The 23,649-nt window shown below is 43.6% G+C and overlaps 1 protein-coding gene across 1 annotated transcript in view; it reads right to left on the bottom strand.

Moving 5' to 3' along the window:
• Positions 1-568: 568 nt before the first annotated feature.
• metrn (meteorin, glial cell differentiation regulator) overlaps positions 569-23,649 on the bottom strand; it is a 46,433-nt gene continuing 23,352 nt past the window's right edge. Inside the window, exons 3-4 of the mRNA XM_072559479.1 lie at positions 18,092-18,151; positions 569-3,256 (exon numbers count right to left, since the gene is read on the bottom strand). Of these exons, the coding sequence (XP_072415580.1) occupies positions 2,940-3,256; positions 18,092-18,151 (377 nt within the window). The 3' untranslated portion in view covers positions 569-2,939. The remainder of the gene's footprint in view (positions 3,257-18,091; positions 18,152-23,649) is intronic.

The following is a 23,649-nucleotide window of genomic DNA, read 5'->3' as shown; positions in this document are numbered from 1 at the left end:
GAGAAAGTGAGGACTGCAGATTCTGGAGATTAGAGTCTAAGAGTGTGGTGCTGGAAAAGCACAGCCAGTCAGCAGCATCGGAGGAGCAGGAGAGTCAGGAATGAAGAGCTTACACTTGAAACGTCAATTCGCCTTTTCCTTGGATGCTGCCTGACCAGTTGTGCTTTTCCAGCACCTCACTTTTCGACCCATAGCCCCCCAAACCCGTCCTGTTCATATACCCATCCAGATGCCTTTTAAATGGTGTAATTGTACCAGCCTCCACCACGCCCTCTGGCAGCTCATTCCATACATGTACCACCCTCTGAGTGAAGAAGTTGCTCGTTAGGTCCCTTTTAACTTCATTTCTTTATTTTTTGACTTTATACTAAGAAGAACTGTAGTGGTGGACTTTTTAAAACCTACTTCTTTATTTTTCTATTTTTTCACCTACAATTTTGTACTTTCGAACTGAATGGTGACATTGCAAAAATTCACTCTACATGTGACAGTAAAACCTAAATCTAAATGAAGCACAGGAAGTGATCAGTCTACTGTGATATGATATAAACAATTCACATGGACACTATTGTGAATGGCAACTTGTTTCAGGTTTAATAAACTTTTCAAATGTGAAAACTTTTTTTTTAAAAAAAAGAGGTACATTCTTAAAGAACAAACTATAGCCGTATTTATACACAGAGACTCAGAAGGTCTCAATTGTTCCATCCACTGAATTCAGGATTGTTTTTAAGCATAAATATTTACACCATGTACACCCTAGTTAGCTGCAGACACACAAACACAAAGAAGAACATAGAAAATAACATTACTGTAAATATTTTACATGAATGTGCAGTTGACAGCACCATGTTGCTTCAGTACAATGTTTGGAAAGCCTAAGAAAATTCTAATCTTTAACAAATGCGCAGTAAAAGTATCAGTCAATTTTATCACTGGTTCCAGGTTTAATTCAGGATTGGATAAACGTACAAACTTGAAGTGCCTTTAAATTAAACTGTTCAATTTTAAGAGTTGCTAAAGTCTTTGAATATCGCGGATTGGTTTTCTGTTCAGTGGTAGGCATTTTGTAAACTTCAGAAATTCACTAGTCTGTGCCACATTTTCCACTTCAAATCAGAATACAGGTCCCAGTCATAGTCAAACAGCACGGAAACAGACCCTTTGGTTTAACTAGTCCACATCGACCATGTTCTCAAACTAAACTAGTGCCACCTGCCTGCGTTAGCCCGTATCTCTCCAAACCTTTCTTAATCGTGTACCTGTCCAAATGTCTTTTAAATGTTGCAACTATATCTGCATCCACCACTTCTTGCAGTTCATTCCATACATGAAACACTACGTAACAATCTTTCCCCTAGTGTTCTTTTTACATCTTTCTCCTCTCACCTTAAAACCATGCCCCCCAATTTTGAACTCCATCACCCTAGGGAAAAGACTCTTGCTATTTACCCTATCTAGGCCTCTCATGATTGTATAAATCTCTAAGGTCACCCCTCAACCTCCAACGCTCCAATGAAAGAAATCCAAGCCTGTGCAGCTTCTATTCATAACTCAAACCCTTCACCCCTGGTAAATGTCTTCTGAACCCTCTCCAATTTCATCGTATCCTTTTCTTTAACAGGGCAACCAGAACTCTGCACAGTATTCCAGAAGAGGCCTCACCAATATCCTGTACAACCTCAACATGTCACAACTCCTGTACCCAAAGGACTGAGCAACGAAGGCAGGTACGCTAAAAGCCTTCTCAACCACCATATCCATATGTGATGCAAACAAAGAACTGTGTTCTACAATATTATCCAGAGCCCTACCATTAATTGTATAAGTCCTGCCCTTAGCCTTTCCTTGCTTAAAGACATGCACCCACCCCATTCCAAATTCCCAAATCCCAAACACTCCTAGTTCTTCAGGTTTACTGAGAACATGAGTTTGTCAATGTTGTAAGTGTTTGGTGCAATATTTACTACTTTATTCACAAAAGAGAATGTGAGGACAAGAGCTCAGCTTTCTGTTAGGGATCATAAAAAGAAAAGAGGCAATAAACTCCACAGCCTTGAACGAGATGAATGGGGATCCTATAGTTTGAGAGGCAGGATCATGTGGTGCAAAAGGGAATGCGTGAATAGATGTCGGGGATCCATAAGAGATAAAACGATCGATATTGCAGAACTCAATTTCTTGTTACCAATACTTATGTGTTCAGTATTTGAACGGTTATATCGGACTTAGCGTATCCAATCTTGTCGATTGCAGTTCTCGCCTGTTAACTCTGCATCAAATAAAAATTATAAATAACAAAAATATACAAAGTAAACATTCTCTTCTTGAATCACGGAAGGTTTGATCAGGCTGTCCTTCAGGCACACAATTAGAAATGCACTGGTCACATGCAAAAACTGCCGTCATTGACAGGTCAACATTTTCTATGTTACTGGCTAATTCGTTTAGGTTAAGGGATCTTTAATTATGCAACTGCAGCCTGTATACTTTATACATGGAAAGTTCTATCAGGATGCAAAACCGTTTGTTTTCAAGCCATGGAGTGTTCCACAAGTGTTTGAACATGAAACTATTTTGTTAATTTAATCTTCGACCAGAGTCGACTCCCTCACAAAGCCTGGCTGATTGCACATTTTCAACTGTTTGCCTTGGACAATGAATCGTCTCTCCCATCCTCTCCGAGGGACATACGGGGTTGGGCTGTGCAATAACAATTGTTCCCATCGGGCAATAAATCAACCCCACACAGTGTCCTTTGCACAGTGAGAGGTTACCAGCACAGTCACAGTCACTCTCGCTAAACAATGAAGCAACCATCTCCAAAGCCTTCTCTTCAGGGATTCTCTTCACAGTGCGATTCTCAATGGACCATGGTGGCATATGTTTGACACCCCTTTCCTGCCGGTTTAAACTTCGGCATCATGACTTAAGCAGCATCAGTCTGACTCAATCTCGCATTGATTCTCGTGTGCTTCCTTGGCCACTTCGGAGATCCTCTTGAAATCTTTGTAGCGAGGTGCACACCCAAGCCATGCCTCCCCAAAGTGGACATGACCTGTGAAAATGAAGGTCCCGACTCCTTGCTTCACCCCACACTTCAAAAATGTCCTGACTTCTCCAAACGATTTTCCGTATTTTCCTATCGGGTGAAAGAGGGTATACTTCTGTCTATAAATTTTGGTGGTGCTCACGCTAACGATGGACTCCTGTCGCTCTGCATCATGGAACACCGATCGAATGTGACCCCGCACCACTGGGAAAGAAAACAGAGAGAAAAGATCTTAGCGTCTTGTGAGTACTGCATGATAATATCTTAAAGACACCAGCAAACCATTTCTTTGATCCAGCAAAGTGGATCTTTGACTTTGAGAGAATGCATACTCAGCAAACAAGTCAGTGGCCTGTTCAACGTTTCATAGAATGCCGACAGTGTGGAAGCAGCCCATCGAGTCCCCCAACCATATCGGCAATTTAGCATGGCCAATCCACCTAATCTTTGGATTGTGGGAAGAAATCGGAGCACCCGGAGGAAACCCACACAGACCTAGGGAGAATGTGCAAACTGTGCACAGACATTCGCCCGAGGGTGCCTCTGTGAGGCAGCAGTGCCAACCACTGAGCCACCGTGACACCTTTAATTCCATTAGTCAATGGAAATAAAAATAGTTTCATTCTGTCTCACTACATCAAGACCCACTCTGTCCCAGTATCATCCTGGTAAAACTTTTCTGTACCCTCTCCAATTTAAGATCCTTCCTACAGCAGGGGACCAGAACTGTACAAAATACTCCAAAGGTGACCAAACCAACATCTTGTACAACCTCTGTGTAATTCCAACATTTGTGACTGAAGGAAACTTCATGCAAATTTCAAGTATTAAGTGACAGTCTAATATGTTACAACAGTACCAGTCTTTTCAAATTATAATTGTGCTGTTTGGTGAAAGTTACATCTGCAAGTTAAACTGTCAAAGTTGTGTCTGTAATGAGAGCACAGAAAAATACACAAGATGCACCATTAAAATTCAAGAATTTTCATCCCAATTGTGAGAAGTGATTCTACCTTGTGATGGTCTTATTCTGTACAGATGGTCTTATCATTCCATCTAATATCCAAATACGGAACACATCTGTATAATGTAGAACAGGAGCAGTGAGCCCGTCCCAATCAATAGCAGAAAGAGACCTCAAAATATGCTGCCCTTGAAGGGAGACCCAGTTATAACTCATTGGAAAACCACCAGAGTAGTCCAAAATTTGGCATACCGGCTACCTGGCCCTAAGTGGGAATCTCCAGTCACTTTTTGCAGTTTGGCAGACAGACAAAGGTTTGCCTCCACCTCCTCCCTATCCCAACCAAGTGCATCAATATGGAGAGGATGCATCCTCAACTCATTGAGGACCTTCTGTACAGTTAATGATCACACCCAACTGAGACAAGATACAGCAGGTTTGAACAGGAGAACAAATGGGGCATTAGCAAGAGGGTAGAGGTTGCCAATGAGATTCCCAAACCATACAGTAAAACCACTTTCCTACCATTTCAGTCGACCCCTGACACAAGGGACAGCTTTGGCTGTGGTCTCCCATTTGCTAATAAAGTCCAGGCAAGTCCCTGGGTTCCATCCTTTGCGTAAGTTGATTTGTACCCAAGCCGGGGCACAGTGCAGCATAACAGAAAGTGGCTGTTCAGAAACAGGAAATGCTTGTATGCCGGATCTTTAAAATTAGGTCAAAATCCTGGAATTTCCTCCCTGATGGCATTGTGGGTCAAGCCACAGCAGCAGCAACCCACAACACATGGACTGCAGCAGTTGAAAAAAGGCAGCTGACCACCATCTTCTAAAGGGGCAACTAGGAACGGGCAATAAATGCTGGCCCAGTCAGCGATGCCCACAATAAATGCTAGCCCAGTCAGCGATGCCCACATCACACAAACGAATAACTGAGAAAAGAATTACACTCCTGTGTGGGATTGCAGGCTTGTGGAGGTAGGGCTGGAGACTGGGACTAGCTGGGTAGCTCTTTCAGGAGCTGGTACAGACACAATGGGTTGAACTGCCTCCTTCTGTGCTGTAAAATTCAATGATTCTTAAGCACGAGCAATCGTAAAGTGGATGCTTGTGAAAATCGGGGACCATCTATACTTCACAAGGGTTTCCTATTTTGCATCCACATATCTACGACATTTCTCAGAGGCTTGCATGGTTATGTCCCAGTACCACCAAAAACAGTGCTTCACTACATCAGGACACAGCAGGTTTGACAGGGTCACCAGTGAAAACAATACTCCAGTATCGTAGATTTTAAAAATCAGTATTGCGTGCAATTAAAATAAAAACTAAAAAGAAGAAATTTTAAAAATTAAATTGCACTAAAAATGCATACAAGGCAACAATGATATCTGGCTCAGAGCTTCTCTAACCTCTCCCAATGTAAAAAGTCACATTGACTCCCCTCAGTTGAAACTTACAGAACGTTATATTAGAGATTGTACTCAAGTATGAAATTAATCAACTCCTAAAAGTATTAACGTGTGGCATCATATAATTCCACATTTACATTTAATCCATTGACTGACAAATGCTTTAAATTGTATACTTGTGAACCAAGATTTTTGGAAATGGAATTCAATTATCCCAAGCTGCAGAGGAACCAAATGCTTGCAAACATTGGAAACCAGGAATTTCAGTCATTTTGTATATGCCTGTTGACATGGATGAGGCAATTAACCATCGACATTTTTGAAAGCTGCTTGAAAAAAAAAATCACATTAAATAAGAATACAGAAGAAAAAACATGATAAGAAGTGCTAGTAAACTCTGACAAAGCCGGTCTTGAATTGATTTTGTGAGCATGGACAAGATTAAAATTATGGTTTATGCTGAGCCTTTTGCCCCACCTTTATCTGTCAGGTTAACCCTAGACCACACAACCTCAGATTAATGATAATTCTCTGCAGTGCTAAGGCATTTAAGCAGGATATTTATTCTAGATAAAGACCGTTGTGTGCTCATGCCTCCAATAAAAACTAAATAAATCATTACTCATTACGCAAGCTACAATATTCTGTACTGCAAAACGGTGTTAAAATGAATGGAAATTCATTCATTCTGTAGAGGATCTTACCATTGTACAGCCAACATTCTATGGAATTTCAAACTCAGATTCCTCGGTGTTTCAGTTATCTCCCCCAAAGCTCTCCCCCACCCCCATCAGCCCCCAATTTCCTACTTCATTCCTCTCCTTTTCCAATGTAAGAGTGGCTATTATATTGTTACTTTGGTACCAATGACTCTTTGTGTCTATCTCATTAAAGGCATGAATCGAGTCAGTGTACATGAACTTGGTCACTTATAATATCACTGACACACACACGTACACACGTACACACGTACACACGTACACACGTACACACGTACACACGTACACACGTACACACGTACACACGTACACACGTACACACACACACACACTTTCTCAACTTAATCATTCGCAGGAACCTTGACCAATTTCCTCCCTAGCTTCAGATGCTATCATACTCCTCACTACCATCATCTAGCAGAACAGGAATTAAGTTTGGGGTCTCCGAATTCACAGTTTAGAGATCATCGGGTCCATGAACTCACTGAATAATGAGGAAAAGCCACATTACTTTATTAATTTAAAATAAAAGGAAGTACTAACAGAATTTACTGAAACATTTCAAAAATCTTTCTTCAATCAAATGGGACAATTGTCAGAGAAATGTTCACATCACAATGTGATCAATAAATGGAGCAGGACACAATATAGATGGAAGATAAGGGCTGAAGGCACCTTTTCACGTGTAAAAACATTTTATGTTTTCAACAAATCAAATGTAGATCCATATTTTTCAGCAAATCTGCAGACATATCATAACTGGTGCATACATAACTGTATAAATGAGACAAAATAGTTCATCTTATGAACCTGATAAAGTAAAAATACAGGTCCTTCTGCTATAACACACGTTTCGTCAATGTGAATTCACTGTAACGCAATTGACGAATTAGGGGAATGTTGTTTCCACAGCATGAACGATTTTAAAAAAAGTGTATTGGCTGTAATGTGATTACATCGCCAACACTTTAAGCGCCATTTCTTAAGCGTGATTTTTCTATAACATGGGTTGTACAAGAACGCAACCATCGCGTTATAAAAGAACCGACGTTACGTGCCAATTTACAAGACATTAACAGCCATGCGCTTCCATCAATATATTTATAATATGTCACTGTAAATATGCCAACAAAATTGAGTTTTGATGTCTTTAAGATTCATTAAGTAGATGATTTACAGATTAGATCTTTGATAGAATTCAGACTAATTGACATGTCATCCAAAATCCCAACTACTAACAAGGTGAAGTGAGCCAATTAACCAATCCAAATGTCATCTCACAAAACTCTAAAGTAGCATTTTCCCATTAAATCCACAGCCTCTGCCAATGACTGAAGGCGGCAGTGATGGCTGCAAAGACAAGCAGTGGAACATACCCCAGGAGGAGGCTGACCTAAACTCTAGGCCAGGGCTAGGCTCGGGGAGATAAGATTTTAAAAATCTGGACTTCTTCCTTTCCTTTGGATAAGGATTTTAAGATCTGGAAATTTTTCTTTTACTTTTGGCTCAGTTTCTTTTATTTCTGTTTTTTTTTAAAAGCCCAGTTTTGTCTTTTGTACAATGGATAATGGCGACTTTGTACACTTTTCACTGTACTCCTGTTCCTGAGTCCATGTGACAATAAAATCTAATACAAAAGGAGAATCCAAATTTCCTCACGGATTACTTACAGGATTAATCAGTTTCCAAATCAATATCTTCACAACAAACTGAGATGCTTTAAGACCGGGTGGAGAAACCATGGCAGTGAGCCCCCTTATTGTGTTTATTTGGAAGACCATAAGCTACTGCTCATGAACATGAAGTGCATCAGCAGTTTTTTTAAAAGTTCATCTCTCTGCAAAGAGTTGGCATCTATTTTCTAACATGCTTAGCAAAATTACAGCTAATCTATTGTCAAGATGATGTGATGCAATTTTGTTTCTTGTTTGACGGTTCCAGGAACTGGCAAACTACCACATTCGCACAGAGTGTTCAGAGAGAGAGAGGGAAGGCCAATCGGAAAGGCTGGGAGAGGTGGGGACAGTGGGACAGTGTGGGGTTTGTTAGCAGGGTGCGGTCGACATGTCCCCTTTAACCTGACATATATTTAAACTCGCAAATCAGGGCTTCATTCGAGCAAGGCAGCGTAAATTACTCACTGGCCATTTACTTTCAGTAGACCGTAAGAGCAGCAGAAGTTTGAGATCACTAATTATAGTTAGTGCTCCCAGTGTGTGTGCAACCTATCATTAACCCACCCACTGCCAGCAGCCTATTTTCAGTTACACCCCAACACTGTGCAAATGTGCTATTTCCAATTTCTTTTTCTCACAGGTTTATTTTTCATCCTTATTTATTTCCTGGGACATGGGCAGTATTGGCTGGGCCAGCATTTATTGCCTGTTCCTAGTTGCCCTTGGGAAGGTGGTGATGAGCTGCCTTCTTGAACCACTGCAGTCTGCGTGCTGTGGGTAGACCCACAATACAGTTAGAGAGGGAATTCCAGGATTTTGTTCCAGTGAAGGACTGGTGATACATTTCCAAATCAGGACGATTGGAGGGGAACTTGCAGATGGTGGCCCCAGGTATCTACTGCTCTCATTCTTCTGGATGGAAGTGGTTGTGGGGATTCAGAAGGAGCTGCTGGAGGAGCCTTGGTGAGTACATCTTTTACATGATACACATTGCAGCTCTTGAGTATTGGCAAAAGAGGGAGTGAATGATGAAGGTGGTGCCAATCATGTGGGCTGTTTTGTCCTGAATAGTGTTAGTTTCTTGCACGCCGTTTGAACTATATGCCTCCAGGCAAGTTTGGAGCATTCCTGACATGTGGTTCCAAGGAGAAAGCGAGGGCTGCAAATATTGGAGAATCGGAGTTGAAAAGCATGGTGCTGGGAAAGCACAGCAAGTCAGGCAGTATCCAAGGAGCAGGAGAATCGACGTTACAGGCATAAGCCCTTCATCAGGAATGTGGCGGGGGGGGGGGGGGGGGGGCATGGGGGGGAAAACACAGAGATAAATTTTGGGGTGGGTGTGGGCCTGAGGGGAAGGTAGCTGGGAAGGCAATAGGTGGATGCAGGTGGGGGGATAATTGTGATAGGTTGGTGTGGACGTGCAGATAGGTGGGAAGGAAGGTGGACATGTGGGACAGGTTAAAAGGGCAGTGCCAAGGTGGTAGATTGAATCTGGGATGAGGTGGGGGTGGGGTGGGGGGCGCGGGGGAAGGGAAATTTGGAAACTGGTGAAGTCAATGTTGATGCCATGTGGTTGTAGTGTCCTGAGGTAGAAGATGAGGTGTTCTTCCTCCAGTTGGCGGATGGTTTTGAGTGGGCAGTGGAGGAGACCCAGGACCTGCATATCCTTGGGGGAGTGGGAAGGGGAGTTAAAGTAGTCGGCCATAGGGTGGTGAAGTTGTTTGGTGAGTGCCTCCCAGAGATGTTCGTGAAACGCTCTGCAAGTTGGCGTCCAGTCTCCCCAATGTAGAGGAGACCACGTGGAGAGCAATGGACACAGTAGATGAGGTAGGTGGATGTGCAGGAAATGAAATGATCCATTAGATTAGATTAAATTAAATTGCTTACAATGTGGAAATAGGCCCTTTGGCCCAACAAGTTCACACCGATCCTCCGAAGAGCAACCCACCCAGACCCATTCTCCTACATTTACCCCTTCACCTAACACTACAGGCAATTTTAGCATGGCCAATTTACCTGACCTGCATATTTTTGGACTGTGGGAGGAAACCGGAGCATCCGGAGGAAACCCACGCAGACATGGGGAGAATGTCTGTGTGGAGTTTGCACAGTTGCCAGAGGCAGGAATTGAACCCAGGTCTCTGGCGCTGTGAGGCAGCAGTGCTAGCCACTGTGCCACCATGCTGCCCATCAGGGTCTTGGACGGAGGTGAAGAAGGCAGGGGAGGTGTGAGCTGATGTGATTAACCAATGCTGCATTTTCTTGGATATCAGATGCGGTTAATGAATACTGAATGCCTTAGAATGTGGAAGTACCTCTGACACTGCAGCACTCTTGCAGCAGCACACAGTATCCTTATATACAGATAAGGAAGGACTCCACTTTGATTAGATTAGATTACTTACAGTGTGGAAACAGGCCCTTCGGCCCAACAAGTCCACACCGCCCCGCCGAAGCACAACCCACCCATACCCCTACATATACCCCTTACCTAACACTACGGGCAATTTAGCATGGCCAATTCACCTGACCTGTACATCTTTGGACTGTGGGAGGAAACTGGAGCACCCGGAGGAAACCCACGCAGACACGTGGAGAATGTGCAAACTCCACACAGACAGTCACCTGAGGTGGGAATTGAACCCAGGTCTCTGGCGCTGTGAGGCAGCAGTGCTAACCACTGTGCCACCGTGCCGCCCACTTCAACTAGGACAACACATCCACCTTAGGACAAGCCAAACAGAGACACACGAAAATTCCTAGAAGCATGGCATTCCAACCGGAACTCTATCAACAAACACATTGACGTGGATCCCATTTATCACCCCCGATAAAAAGAATGGGAAATGACGTCACCACAGGAAATAACATCACCCACCCAAGGAAACCGAACAAATAGAAAGCGGGCCATGCCAGCAGTGATTCATCTGGAGGCTCAATGATGTTATCTAGTATGATGACGAAACATCTGAAAACAAACCTTCCAGCTCAGCAAGCAAACCTACATCCAGAACCTCAACCTGAGCTACAAATCATCGCAAATTCGCTAACTGAATAGTATTCTGAGAAGGTGCCCTCTGCAAAAATAATCCAACTGAGAGATAAACTACTCTACAAACAGCTGACTGCACCTGTTACTGGACCTGAACCAATGAGTTAAGATTGCAAAACTCAAACAAAGTCTCCGTGCCATGAGATGGTCGGCAAAGATCCAGAAGGTGCCTCTCCTTCTAGGGATCCAAAGATGAGCTGAGAAGCTGTGCCATCGAAGACAATGACCTGCTCATCAACATTGCCTCACCGATGAATGTGGCTGTTAGCAGCAGGATGTGGTGTGAAAGGGAATTTCACGTAGTTCATGTAATCGGAAGCAGTTGTTGACACTAACAAGTTGTTAAAGTCTTTTGTAAAATTGTGTCCAGATTAAAATCCAGCTCCAATAAAGTCACTGAGAAGACACGTTGTTAATGTTCTCCTTTCTTTCCACCACTGCTTCATAGAGACTCAGTTACACGGAAAAGAGAAATTGGCTGGAGAGTGTGGAGATTATATGGAATTAGCTGCCAGAGGAAGTGGTGGAGGCTGGTACAAATGCTAATTACAGCATTTAAAAGGCATCGGATGGGTATATGATTAGGAAGGATTTAGAAGGATATGGGCCAGGTGCTGGCAAATGTGACTAGGTCAGATTGGGAAGTCTGATCGGCATGGACATGTTGGACCAAAAGGTTTGTTTCTGTCCCATGTGATTCTAAGACCCCTCAAACCCACTCTGCCATTCAATACGATCATGGCTGATCCCACTCTTCTCCATATCCCATGATCCCTTTAGACACAACAGCTCCATTTATTTCCTTCTTTAAAAACACGTTTTGACCTTGACCATGTTCTGTGGTGGTGAACTCCACAGGTTCGTCACTCTCAGGGTGAAGAAATTTCTCCTAATCTCAGTGCTAAAGGGTTTATTCCTTATCCTTAAGGAATGACGCCTGTGTTCTGTACTCCTCACCATTGAGAACATCTTTCCTGCATCTAACCTGTGTAGTTCTGTTACAATTTTCTAGGTTTTCTATAAGAAACCCCTCATTCTTCTCAACTCCAGTGATTATAATCCTAACCAACTCAATCCCGCCTCATATCAGTATGGCCATCTCAGGAATCATTGGAATTCCTCCTAAAGGCACTGGTTGCTTCCCAGCATCACCTTCAGGGACACGAAGTCCTTTGGGCCTCATTTATATCTCCCTGCATGAGAATTGACAGAGAATGGTGCCAACCTATTCCACGTGTTGGTCACCACCATGACTAGTTAACTGCTAGATTCACCCAATTTCCAGCCTCTAATTTCCACGCAGGGTCATTCTATCACAGTCAAAAGATGAGAGCATTAAACAATGCTCTCCTGTGTCATTGAGAGGCAATGTGACCAATGATATAACTGTCAGAAACCAGCCAAGTGGAGAATTTGACCAAGGAACAACGGGGTGTAGTCTGGTTTCTTTAGGTGCAGCACTTTTTAAACAGTTTCCTAGCGTGAATATGTAGCCAGCCCAACCAATCTATGCCAGTATTCATGACTCAAACAAGTCACCTTGCACCTTGCTTCATCACACACTATTAATACACGCTTTCATTCTCTCTACTGGAGATATCCAGCTCCCTCTCAACGACACCTCATGCTATTTGGTGAGGCTAATACCTGGAGACATCTGAACAGGTTCGATGGATTGGCCATGCTAAATTGCTCATTGGTTTTCAGGGATGTGTAGGTTAGCCACCAGAAATGCAGGGTTACAGGGATAGAGTGAGGGGGGTGGTGGTTTGGGTGGGATACTCTGAGGGTCAGTGTAGACTTGGGCTGAATGGCTTTTTTCCACACTGTGGGGATTCTATGATACTGCCAACATTCCTAATTCTTAATGAGTGGAAGTCCTGACTGGTTCCCACTACAGCTGCCCGGAGCCCCTTATGGTGGTTCTGTTATGTATCACCATGACTGGAACTTCAGCTTAGCTCACAGATTAACACCTCCTCGTTCATTACCTTGTCCAATACCACTCACCTCAATGTGGCACATCCCAGATTTTGAGTGAACCAAAATTCATTTTGTGAAGTTAGACGTGACTAGCAGAAAACCTTACTAATCTTCTCCATCACAGCCTTACAATTGACTTTGTACAAGCCGGAGTGACAAAAAGAAGGCACCTTCGTTGAAGGGTATGCTGGACTGAATGGCCTCGGAAAGTTGAAATCTGGCTGAGCTAAGGTTGTTAACAGGAACTAAAATTTCAAGGTTTGTTTGAAACAAGTCTAATTAAGTACAGGTTTCTCCTTTATCTGAAATCAACACCTTTCAAATCTCAGATCCAAACATTTCAGCCGATACCCAGCCTTGTAGAAGGGCTTCTCCGCCCCAGCCAATCAGGGGCTGACAGCTGTACTGACCAGCAGTGCCAATGGGAAGGCAGCGTCTGGTTGGGGTAGGCTTGAAGGGAGGGTACAGGGGCATGGAGTGATGGGCAGGTGACATTGGCAGGAGGTGCAGAGGCTGGGTCTTGATGCCAAGTCCCTCTCCATGGCAGTGGGTTCTTCAGGTGAAGGTACCCATCCACAATGCCCTAGGTAACTGCAGGGAATCCCTCCAGGATTGTGCTCCCTGCATCATGAGGACCTCCCAGCTCTGCCCACCAACCACTGGGATAAATCTAAAATATAAAATGGTGGGAGGAGGCCACAATTGCCCTGGCTCCAAGGGCCGAATGACCTCTCTCCACACTAAGGATTCTATGAATTTTCTGGCCTTCCTTCAAAGTTGGAGATGAGAAGGGGGTCCCTCTACACTTGCCTCCTTTCCTGATTAAATGCTCTCTCTGCCAACAACCTCACTGCCAGGGAGGATGTTAAATTCCATCCATAGTATCAGTATTTGAGTTGCTGCTTTAGATGACAGTGTCGCTGGTTCATGGCTTTATTCTCCCCCTCTTGGGTCCTCCCCCACTACTTGACCAGTTGGCAGTTCATTAGTGGGAGTACAATGAAGACATGGGGTTGGCGTTACCAGGATAGGAGCAGCAAGAGGGGCCAGCTTACATCAATCATAGCCTGGAAATCGGAGTGCCTGTATTGGCTGCTTCCATCTTCAGGTCACTGGTTCCAGCTAGCAACATCTCCGTCACTACAGGGACTTACCACTGATTAGCCCCATGGCATCCAAAGTTACTTGTTTAAAATTTGTTAATGGAGTGGGGGTTTTGCCAACTTGTGCCAGCATTTATTGTCCATCAAGAAGGTGATGGTGAGCTGTCTTCTTGAATCACTTGTACTGTACAAGAGATAGGAAGGTGTGCCAGTGGGGGGATGATGCCATTTGGTTCGGGGCTATGCTGGTCATACTGGAGTACATGTGAGAGATATGGGGTGGGGGGGTCACTGAGGCTTAAAACAGGAGGGGTACAGTGAAGCTCTGAATTTGAGGTACTAGTTGAGATTGTTACTGGGTAATTGATGGGGTCGATAGGCAGTGAATTGAACAGTTTCGCAGTCTTTGATCACGAGACATTGTTATGGACCAGACCAAACCCCCCAAAATAAATTAAGGAGAAAGCAGAAATCTTAACTTTTTATTTAATTTGAAGGCAAATGTAAGGCACTGTGTTCCAGGTGTGATTCGATTAGTCCGCCTCATGGCTTTAAGCAAAACATGCTTTATTAGCCATAAAGTTATGGAGCTGTACAGCACCGAAAAAAGACCTTTCGGTCTTCAACTTGTCCATGCCAATCAGATATACAACAATAATCTAGTCCCATTTGCCAGTATTTGGCCTGCATCCCTCCAAACCCTTGCTATTCATACAAACATCTAGATGCCTTTTGAAGATTTACAAAGATGTTGCGAGGGTTAGAGGATTTGAGCTATAGGGAGAGGCTGAATAGGCTGGGGCTGTTTTCCCTGGAGTGTCAGAGGCGGAGGAGTGACCTTAGAGGGTTATAAAATCATGTGGGGCATGGATAGGGTAAATAGATAAAGTATTTTCCCTGGAGTGGATGAGTCCAGAACGAGAGGGCATAGGTTTAGGGTGAGGGGAGAAAGATATAAAAGAGACTTAAGGGGCAACTTTTTCACACAGAGGGTGATGAGTGTATGGAATGAGCTGCCAGAGGAAGTGGTGGAGGCTCGTACAATTACAACATTTAACAGGCATCTGGATGGGTATATGAATAGGAAGGGATATGGGCCGGGTGCTTGCAAGTGGGACTAGATTGGGTTGGGATATCCTGTTGGCATGGACGAGTTGGATCAAAGGGGTCTGTTTCCGTGCTGTACATCTCCAGGACCCTACAAATCTCGTAATTGTGCCGGCCTCCACACCTCCATACATGCATCACCCTCTGCGTGAAAATATTGTCCCTTATGTCCCTTTTAAATCTTTTCCCCCCTCACCTTAAAAATATGCCCTCTAGTTCTGGACTCTCCCACTCCAGGGAAAAGATCTTGTCCGTTTATCCTATTCATGCCCCTCATGATTTTATAAACCTCTATAAAGTCACCCCTCAGCCTCTGGTGCTCCAGGGAAAACAGCCCCAGCCTATTCAGCCTCTCCCAATGGCTCAAACCATCGTCCTTATAGATCTTTTCTGAACCCTTTCAAATTTCACTTCATCTTTCCCATAGCAGGGAGATCAGAATTTAATGCAGTATTCCAAAAGTGGCCTAACCAGCGTGCTGGACAGCCACAACATGATCTTCCAACTCCAGTGACCAATATTCTTACAACATGGTTAAAATACAAACAAAAATTAAGAACTGGCATAACTTTAACTCTATTGAAATACCCAATAAAAAATTAACATGTTATTTAACTATTAATCATTAACTGTTTCAATGTAGCAGCATCCTGTAATTGCACCATTAGCAAAGGCAAATTCAGGTTTCCCTCGTGTGTGATCTCCTCCAGTTCAGGAGGTAGGAACACTGAAAGAAACGCTAGAGCAGCAGAGAGAGAACTCGAGCTTTTTGCTGCAGCAGGGACAGAGAGAGAGCTGTATCCAGCAGCTTCAAAACCCCAACTCCGAGCAAAACTAAAACCCTGCCTCTCTGGGAATTTGACTCCACCCACTCATGCTTCTTTTGTCTAACTTTTAAAAAAAAAACACTGAGGGAGCTCCAAGTTATTTATCCACTGGTTCTGAAGCAGATATTGCGATGCCACTGTAGCAGCACCTCTCTGCAACAGAAATAGCACAGAATAAATCCCTCTTAAAGGCTAAGTACCATCACAACATCTTGTACTGTACCCAGGTCCTTGAATTTTAAGTAGAAGAGGCATCTACCAGGGTGCCTATGCCAAATCTATCAGAAGAGTATCCAGTTCTTGTTGATATATAACCCTTGCTTTTAACCTCCTCCATTTAAGGTGCCAAATGCAGCATCAGAACCCCCGGAAAAACACTCATCCCTCCAGTGCAATAATGTACTTGCCTGCCTGTTCAAATTCAGTACCACAGATCATTCCAGATCTATTGCTGTAAGCATTGCAGGTTACTTTTAACTGGAACTAGCCTTGTATAAATCTGGGTAAAAACAATGACTGCAGATGCTGGAAACCAGAGTTTAGATTACAGCAGTGCTGGAAAAGCACAGCAGTTCAGGCAACATCCAAGGAGCACTAAAATCGACGTTTTGGGCAAAAGCCCTTCATCAGGAATACAGGCAGAGTGCCTGAAGGGTGGAGAGATAAATGAGAGGAGGGTGGGGGTGGGGAGAAAGTAGCATAGAATACAATAGGTGAGTGAGGGAGGGGATGAAGGTGATAGGTCAGGGAGGAGGGTGGAGTGAATAGGTGGAAAGGAGAATAGGTGGAAAGGAAGATAGGCAGGTAGGACAGGTCATGGGGACAGAGCTGAGCTGGAAGTTTGGAACTGGGATGAGGTGGGGGGAAAGGGGAAAATGAGGAAACTGGTGAAGTCTACATTGATGCCCTGGGGTTGAAGTGTTCCAAGACGGAAAATGAGGCGTTCTTCCTCCAGGTGTCTAGAGGTGAGGGAGCGGTGGTGAAGGAGGCCCAGGACCTGCATGTCCTCGGCTGAGTGGGAGGGGGAGTTGAAATATTGGGCGACGGGGTGGTGTGGTTGATTGGTGCGGGTGTCCTAAATCTGGGAGCACTGAGGAGGGAACCCCTCAATAGTCACCGCATGCTGAAATCTCGCAAATTAGAATCAGGGCAAAGTTACTGTTCTGCTTTGGAACCAATGTGCCTGAGATAATCATCCATTTGGTCCAGTTTCCATGTGGTTTGACTCTATGGCTTTATACCTGCACCTTTACTCAGTGGCTGCTGAGCGTTGTAAGTAGATTATTACAAAATGCAATCCTAAAATGATCCAAAACACTACCGGGGAGAAAAGAAAGATTGCATTTACATAGCACCTCTCACAGTCTAAGTGCAAGACAGTTGTTTTGAAGTGCAGTCAGTGTCATAATGCTGGAAGGGCAGCAGCTGATGTGAGCACAGCAAGATCCCACATACAGCATCAAGACAAATGACCATACAACCTATGTTGATGGTATTAACTGAGAAATAGATGTTGAAATGACACGTTTTTGCTTAAATGAGATAGAATTCCTACACAGCATGGAAACAGGCCATTCAGCCTATCCAGTCAACACCAACCCTCTGAAAGGCATCTCACCCAGACCCAATCTTCTATCTCAGCATCTCCCATGGCTAATTCACCTAGCCTACACATCCCTGGATACTATGAGCAATTTAGCAGTCCACCTAACCTGCACATCTTTGTACTATGGGTGGAAACAGGAACACCCAGAGGGAATCCATGCTGTCACAGGGAGAGTGTACAAACTCCACACAGCTACCTGCGCATGGAATCAAACCCAGGTCCCTAGCATTGTGAGGTAGCAGTGCTAACCACTGAGCCACTGTGTTGTCTCAGCTGCTTAGATTTTGATAGATGTCAAAAATGTTTTAATGGTAAATTGATGAATATATTTATTAATACCTATCATAGAAGAAATTCTCTCTCATTCAAGATAGAGCAATGATTGTTAGAAAGCAGAATTTATGAATTAATTTCCCTTCTGTTTGCTATAACCAGCTCATCTCCCAGCATCCCAGATGGACAGTCAACATAGCTTTAGACCTGTACACTATGTTTGAGAGTTTATTCAGTTACAGATGAAGAAAAATAAAAATTTGTGAAAATAGAAGTGAACAATGCAGGAACACAGTGAGAATAATTAAAAGCACTTACCAAAATCACTTGTGCACACAGCCATAAGGACCTCTGTGTCATTGCATGGTCTACATGCTCCTGCAGCCAAAAACAAACAAATAGATTTAATGTTTCTGGCAGCCTTCAATTATCACAAAAACAACTTATCTGCTAAGAAGGTGAAGCAAACTATGTCTTAATTGAACAAGAAATCAATTGGATGTCAGCAAAATTGCCACAGGTCCTCTGACGGGAATGTGAAAGTACAAAATGACTGTAGATTACAGTGTGGAAGCAGGCCATTCTGCCCATCAGGGCGATACCCTTGGGGTGGCATGGTGACTTAGTGGTTAGCACTGCTGCCTCACAGCACCAGGGAGGCCCAGGTTCGATTCCAAATGGGTGACTGTCTGTGTGGAGTTTGCATGTTCTCCCTGTGTCTGCGTGGGATTTCTCCAGGTGCTCCGGTTTCCTCCCACAGTCCAACGATGTGCAGGTTAGGTGGATTGGAAAAGCAATACTGAAGAGTCACAACAGACTTGGAATATTAACTCAATTGCTCTCCACAGATGCTGCCACACCTGCTGTGTTTTTCCAGCAATCTCTTGTGTTTGTTTGATTAAAAAAAAATCAGAAACCAAAATTGCTAGAATTATACATGGCAATAGTCAGAGCATAGCTGGTATTTTGTAAACTGCTTGGACCTTTTATCAAAGGGAAGATTTACTGGTATTGGAAGCAGTCCTGAGAAGGTTCACTAGGCTGGTAGCAGCGATGGAGGGACTGTCTTGTGAGGAGACATTGGCTTGTACTACTTTATTAAGGGGTGACTTTATTAAGAACGTCCAAGATTCTTAGGGGACTTAACAGGCTTGTTTCCCTTTGTGGGATCATCTGTGACCCTGGAATAAGGGGTCACTCACTTAAGTCAGAGATGAGGAGGAATTTCTTCTCTCAGAGGGGAATGAATCATTGAAATTCTTTACTGCAGAGGCTGTCGAGACTGAGCCATTCAAAGCTGAGACAGACAAGAGTTTTAATCAGGGAGGAGAAAGTGAGGACTGCAGATGCTGGAGATCAGAGCTGAAAATGTGTTGCTGGAAAAGCGCAGCAGGTCAGGCAGCATCAAAGGAACAGGAGAATCGACGTTTCGGGCATGAGCCCTTCAGGAATGAGGAAAGTGTGCCAAGCAGGCTCAGATAGAGAGCGTAGGGGAATGAAGGGGAGGCCTCTGCCGAGGACTGATCTTTCATCCCAGAGAGGGGGGTAGTTCTGGTGGGATGGTGAAAATGAGAGCGTAGGGGAATGAAGCCTGCTTGGCACACTTTCCTCATTCCTGAAGAAGGGCGCATGCCCGAAACGTCGATTCTCCTGCTCCTTGGATGCTGCCTGACCTGCTGCACTTTTCCAGCAAGTTTTAATCAGTCAAGGAATCGAGGGTTATGGGGCAAAATGGTCTATTTTTGCTCAACATTTTATGGTCTTTGCTTCTGGAAACCAAATTTCCACTAGGCAGGGGCTTAGGAAATAATTATAATTTTAAAATGTCATCGACTACAAAACAGGAGAGTTTTGAACATTTGGGTTTCAGGAATCAGGTGTCAATTCCACATCACTTATCTTTCACCCAATAATAAAGTTAAAATTATCTGCAAATATTCAATTAAGTTTTGTGGAAATGAAGTATTTAAAAAGTTTTAATTTGTCACATTTTTGGTTTCTGCAAAAAGTATTTTATTGAAAACATGTAATCTTCTTGTCAACTTAACGGGCTCATTTAATCATTTTTGGAGCAAAACATCACAGTTCCACAAAGGCCTATTCAAAAACCACGATTATTTCAACATGTGTGCCTATGCCAAATGGTACTTTTCTTCAATAAAGCCTCCCTTATTCTCAAATCAGTAAGCTGCAGCCAGAAGCTGTTCAATAACTAGAGTATCTGTATGCTGCTTCTTACTAAAATGGTTCTTACCCTTTTCGATTACACTGAGCTACGTTGTTGCATAACCACTGGCACAATAGCTAAGCCGAACAAGGGAATATTGCAGGGTAAACCCAGAATGTTGAAATACACTATAATAAGCAAACCACATCATCCCCAAGTGACTGGTAATGTCAAATCAAGGTCATATTGGAGTATGCTTTGCGATCAGACAGCATGTATCCTCTATTTATAGTATCAGGTTTCTGAGAAACTAGGACATAAGATTTTAAAAAAATAAAAAACCAAAAGAACTGCGGATGCTGTAAATCAGAAACAAAAACAGAAGTTGCTGGCAAAGCTCAGCAGGTCCAGCCATTTCTGTGAAGAGAAATCACAGTTAACATTTCAGGGTCACTGGCCATACCTTAGAACTCAGACCTGCTGACCTTTTCCAGCAACTTCTGTTTTTGTTAAAAAAAATGATGGCTTTAGTGTGTTGAATATTCACAGAATTTTGTCCACTTGACGCTATCACACATACATGTACCAGGGAGTAGCAGCATGGCAGCTCAGTGGTTAGCTCTGTTGCCTCACAGCACCAGGGACCCAGGTTCGATTCCAGCCTCGGGTGAGTGTGGAGTCTGCACATTCTCCCCGTACCTGCCTGGGCTCCCTCTGGGCACTCCGGTTTCCTCCCACAACCCAAGGATGTGCAGGTCAGGTGAATTGATCCACAGTGTGGAGGGATATGTAGGTTAGGTGCATTAGTCAGGGGTAATTGTAGGGTAATAGGGAATGGGTCTGGGTAGGGTACTCTCCAGAGGGTCAGTCTGGACTTGTAGGGCCAAATGGCCTGTTTCCATACTGTAGGGATTCTAAGATGAGTCTGCTAGTAAGATAAGAGACGATCCATGTTTAACAGCTCATGTAATTTAAATTCCAAATATTTCTGGCTGGAAGATATAACATTCTGTCCCAAGAATTTCATAGTGACCTTCAGACTCTCGCTTACATCCAGATGGAGCTGAATAACACTGGATTTAGAACTGGTAACTCTCTAGTACAATCAATTTTATTCAATTCATTCATGGGAGTTGGGTATCAGTGGCTGGGCCTAGCTCTAGTTGCTCTTGAGAAGGTGGTGATGAGCTTCCTTCTTGAACCATTGCAGTCCATGTGCTGTGGGTTGGCCCACAATGCCCTGAGGGCAGGGATTCCAGAATTTAGACCCAGCAACAGTGAAGCAATGGCGATATATTTCCACGCCACTGAAGGAACAGCAATATATTTCCCAGTCAGGATGGCGAGCGGCTTGCAGGGGAACTTGCAGGTGGTGGTGTTTCCTTGTATCTGCTGCGTGTTACTCTCGATGGAAGTGGTCGTGGGTTTGGGAGGTGCTGTCTAAGGATCTTTGGTAAATTTATGTGTGTGCTTATACATGTGCTAATGGAAAGGTTTGCCCCATTAGCAACAGTATAAGTTGTAGACATGATGTTCTCCACAATCTGTACCCCCAGGACAGACTTTCTGTAAAATGACAATGTCCCTCAGGTGTAACCACAGCCATTTAATACATCCGCTTTCCAGACACTACCCCCATCAAATTCGGATTTTAGTAAAGTCATATTCACCTTAATTTAATTTAGAATTTAAGTCGCACAGTTACAGGGGCCAAGGACTGCAATAAGCCTGATTATTTCCACCGTTTCGTACATTAGTAACAAGGGGTACAGATCTTGTCAAAGTCACAACCATAAGAATGGATTTCTCTCACCCAGAAATTACATGCTGGAGGAGCAGCAGTTAGGTCATAGGGGCATTTGAACCCGCCACAATGTCATGGCTGCCCTTTTACATCAATGAAGACAGTAGGAACAGGAGTAGGCCATTCAGCCCATTGCCTCAATATTCTCCATCTGGCTGATTAGCTCCTTCACTCCATTTTGCCCCACCACCTCCCTGTCCCTTTAGGTCACTAATTTCCATAAATCAATGTATTTGTGTCTTGAACCTTCTCGCTGACAGAGCTTCCATAGTCCTTTGGAGATGATGTATGATTCTGTTCCCTCATTCTCAAGACACCAGCCAAGAGAAACATTCCAACTAGAATCACCTTATCACACCCTATCAGAATTGAGAGAGTTTCAATGTATCACCTCTCTTTCTAGAATTCTCCTATCCTCGAATGTTCAAAGACCAAGCAATCAAATGCTGGAATAAACTGACTGGCAGAGCACTCCTAGCTCTCTGGGTTAGGGAATTGTTAATTCCCTATGAGACAAAATATTTCTCCTCATCTCAGTCCCAAATAGGAGATCCCTGATCCCAAGACTGTCACTCTTATTTCCTGACTCCCCAATCAGGGAAACATGCTCTCAGTATCTATCCTGCCAAATTCCCAAAACGGTGTCATTTTTTTCAACTAGTCTCCTAAACACCAAAGAACAAAAAACCCATTCCAACCAATCCATCTTCCCAAAACTGCCTGCTTATCACAGTACTCACTCTCGCGGCACCTCCTTCCACGCAAGTGTACCCTTCCTTAGGAGAGCTATTGTGGTACACAGCGATATTGACCCTGCCTGGAGACCAAAAGACCTGGATTCAAATCCCACCTGGTTTGAAAGTGATGGACTAAAAAAAAAGACAATTATTATTGTCGTTAGACTATTAATCCAGAGACTTAGATTTGAATCATGCCATGGTAGAATCAGAATCCCTACAGTGTGGAATCAGGCCATTCAGCCCATTACGTCCACACTGACCCTCCAAAGAGCACTTCACCCAGGCCTACAACCATTAACCTTACATCACCCATAGCTAATCCACCTAGACTGTATATCTCTGGACACCGTGGGCAATTTAGCATGGCCAATCCTCCTAACGTGACGTCATTGGACATGATGATAGGTGGACATGTCTGGAATTGACAGTCTAATGCGGATCATTAAACCATTGTCAATTCTCAGGAAAAACCCATCTGATTCTTTTAGGGAAGGAAACTGCCATCTTTACCTGGTCTGGCCTATATGTAACCCAGACCCAGTGCAATAGAGTTAACTCTTAACTGCCCTCTGGGCAATTAGTGATAATAATATATGCAAGCCCAGGCAGTAACACCACCATCCCAAGAATGATTGAAAAAAAAGCTTAAATAGGTTAATTGAAATATCAAATCAAACTGACAACTGTGTCAGGGTAACGATATGACCAAAATGGGGGGGGTGGTGGCGTTAAGGTAATAGCACTGGATTAGCAATCCAGAGGCAAAGTCTAATGTTTGTGGGGCACTGGTTCCAGTCCCACCATAACAGCTGGGAAAATTTAGATTCAATTCATAAACATGGAATTGTAAGCTAATCTCAGTGATCGGTGACCATAAAATATCAAAACGCAGCTGGTGCACTAACATTCTTTCCGGAAGGAAATCTGTTGTCCTTGCCCGGTCAGGCCCAAAGGTGACCTGTGATAGTATGTTTGATTCCTAACTGCCCTCTGAAAAAGGCCAGCGAGCCTCTCAGTTCAAGGGCAATTAGGAATGGGTAACAAAAACATGCGCACTCCATCTCTACCCCACCAGTTCTAATGGTGGTCTGATTGTGGTGAACAAAAATACAACGTAGGTACTGTTGCTGTGACCCAGCCAGGGAGAGTAGTTTCTATCTCATAA

This window comes from Chiloscyllium punctatum, chromosome 40 (assembly GCF_047496795.1).
Source record: "Chiloscyllium punctatum isolate Juve2018m chromosome 40, sChiPun1.3, whole genome shotgun sequence".
In the NCBI taxonomy this organism is placed as follows: domain Eukaryota; kingdom Metazoa; phylum Chordata; class Chondrichthyes; order Orectolobiformes; family Hemiscylliidae; genus Chiloscyllium; species Chiloscyllium punctatum.
Note: the sequence above shows the minus strand (reverse complement) of the source record. Positions and strands in the feature narration are given on the sequence as shown.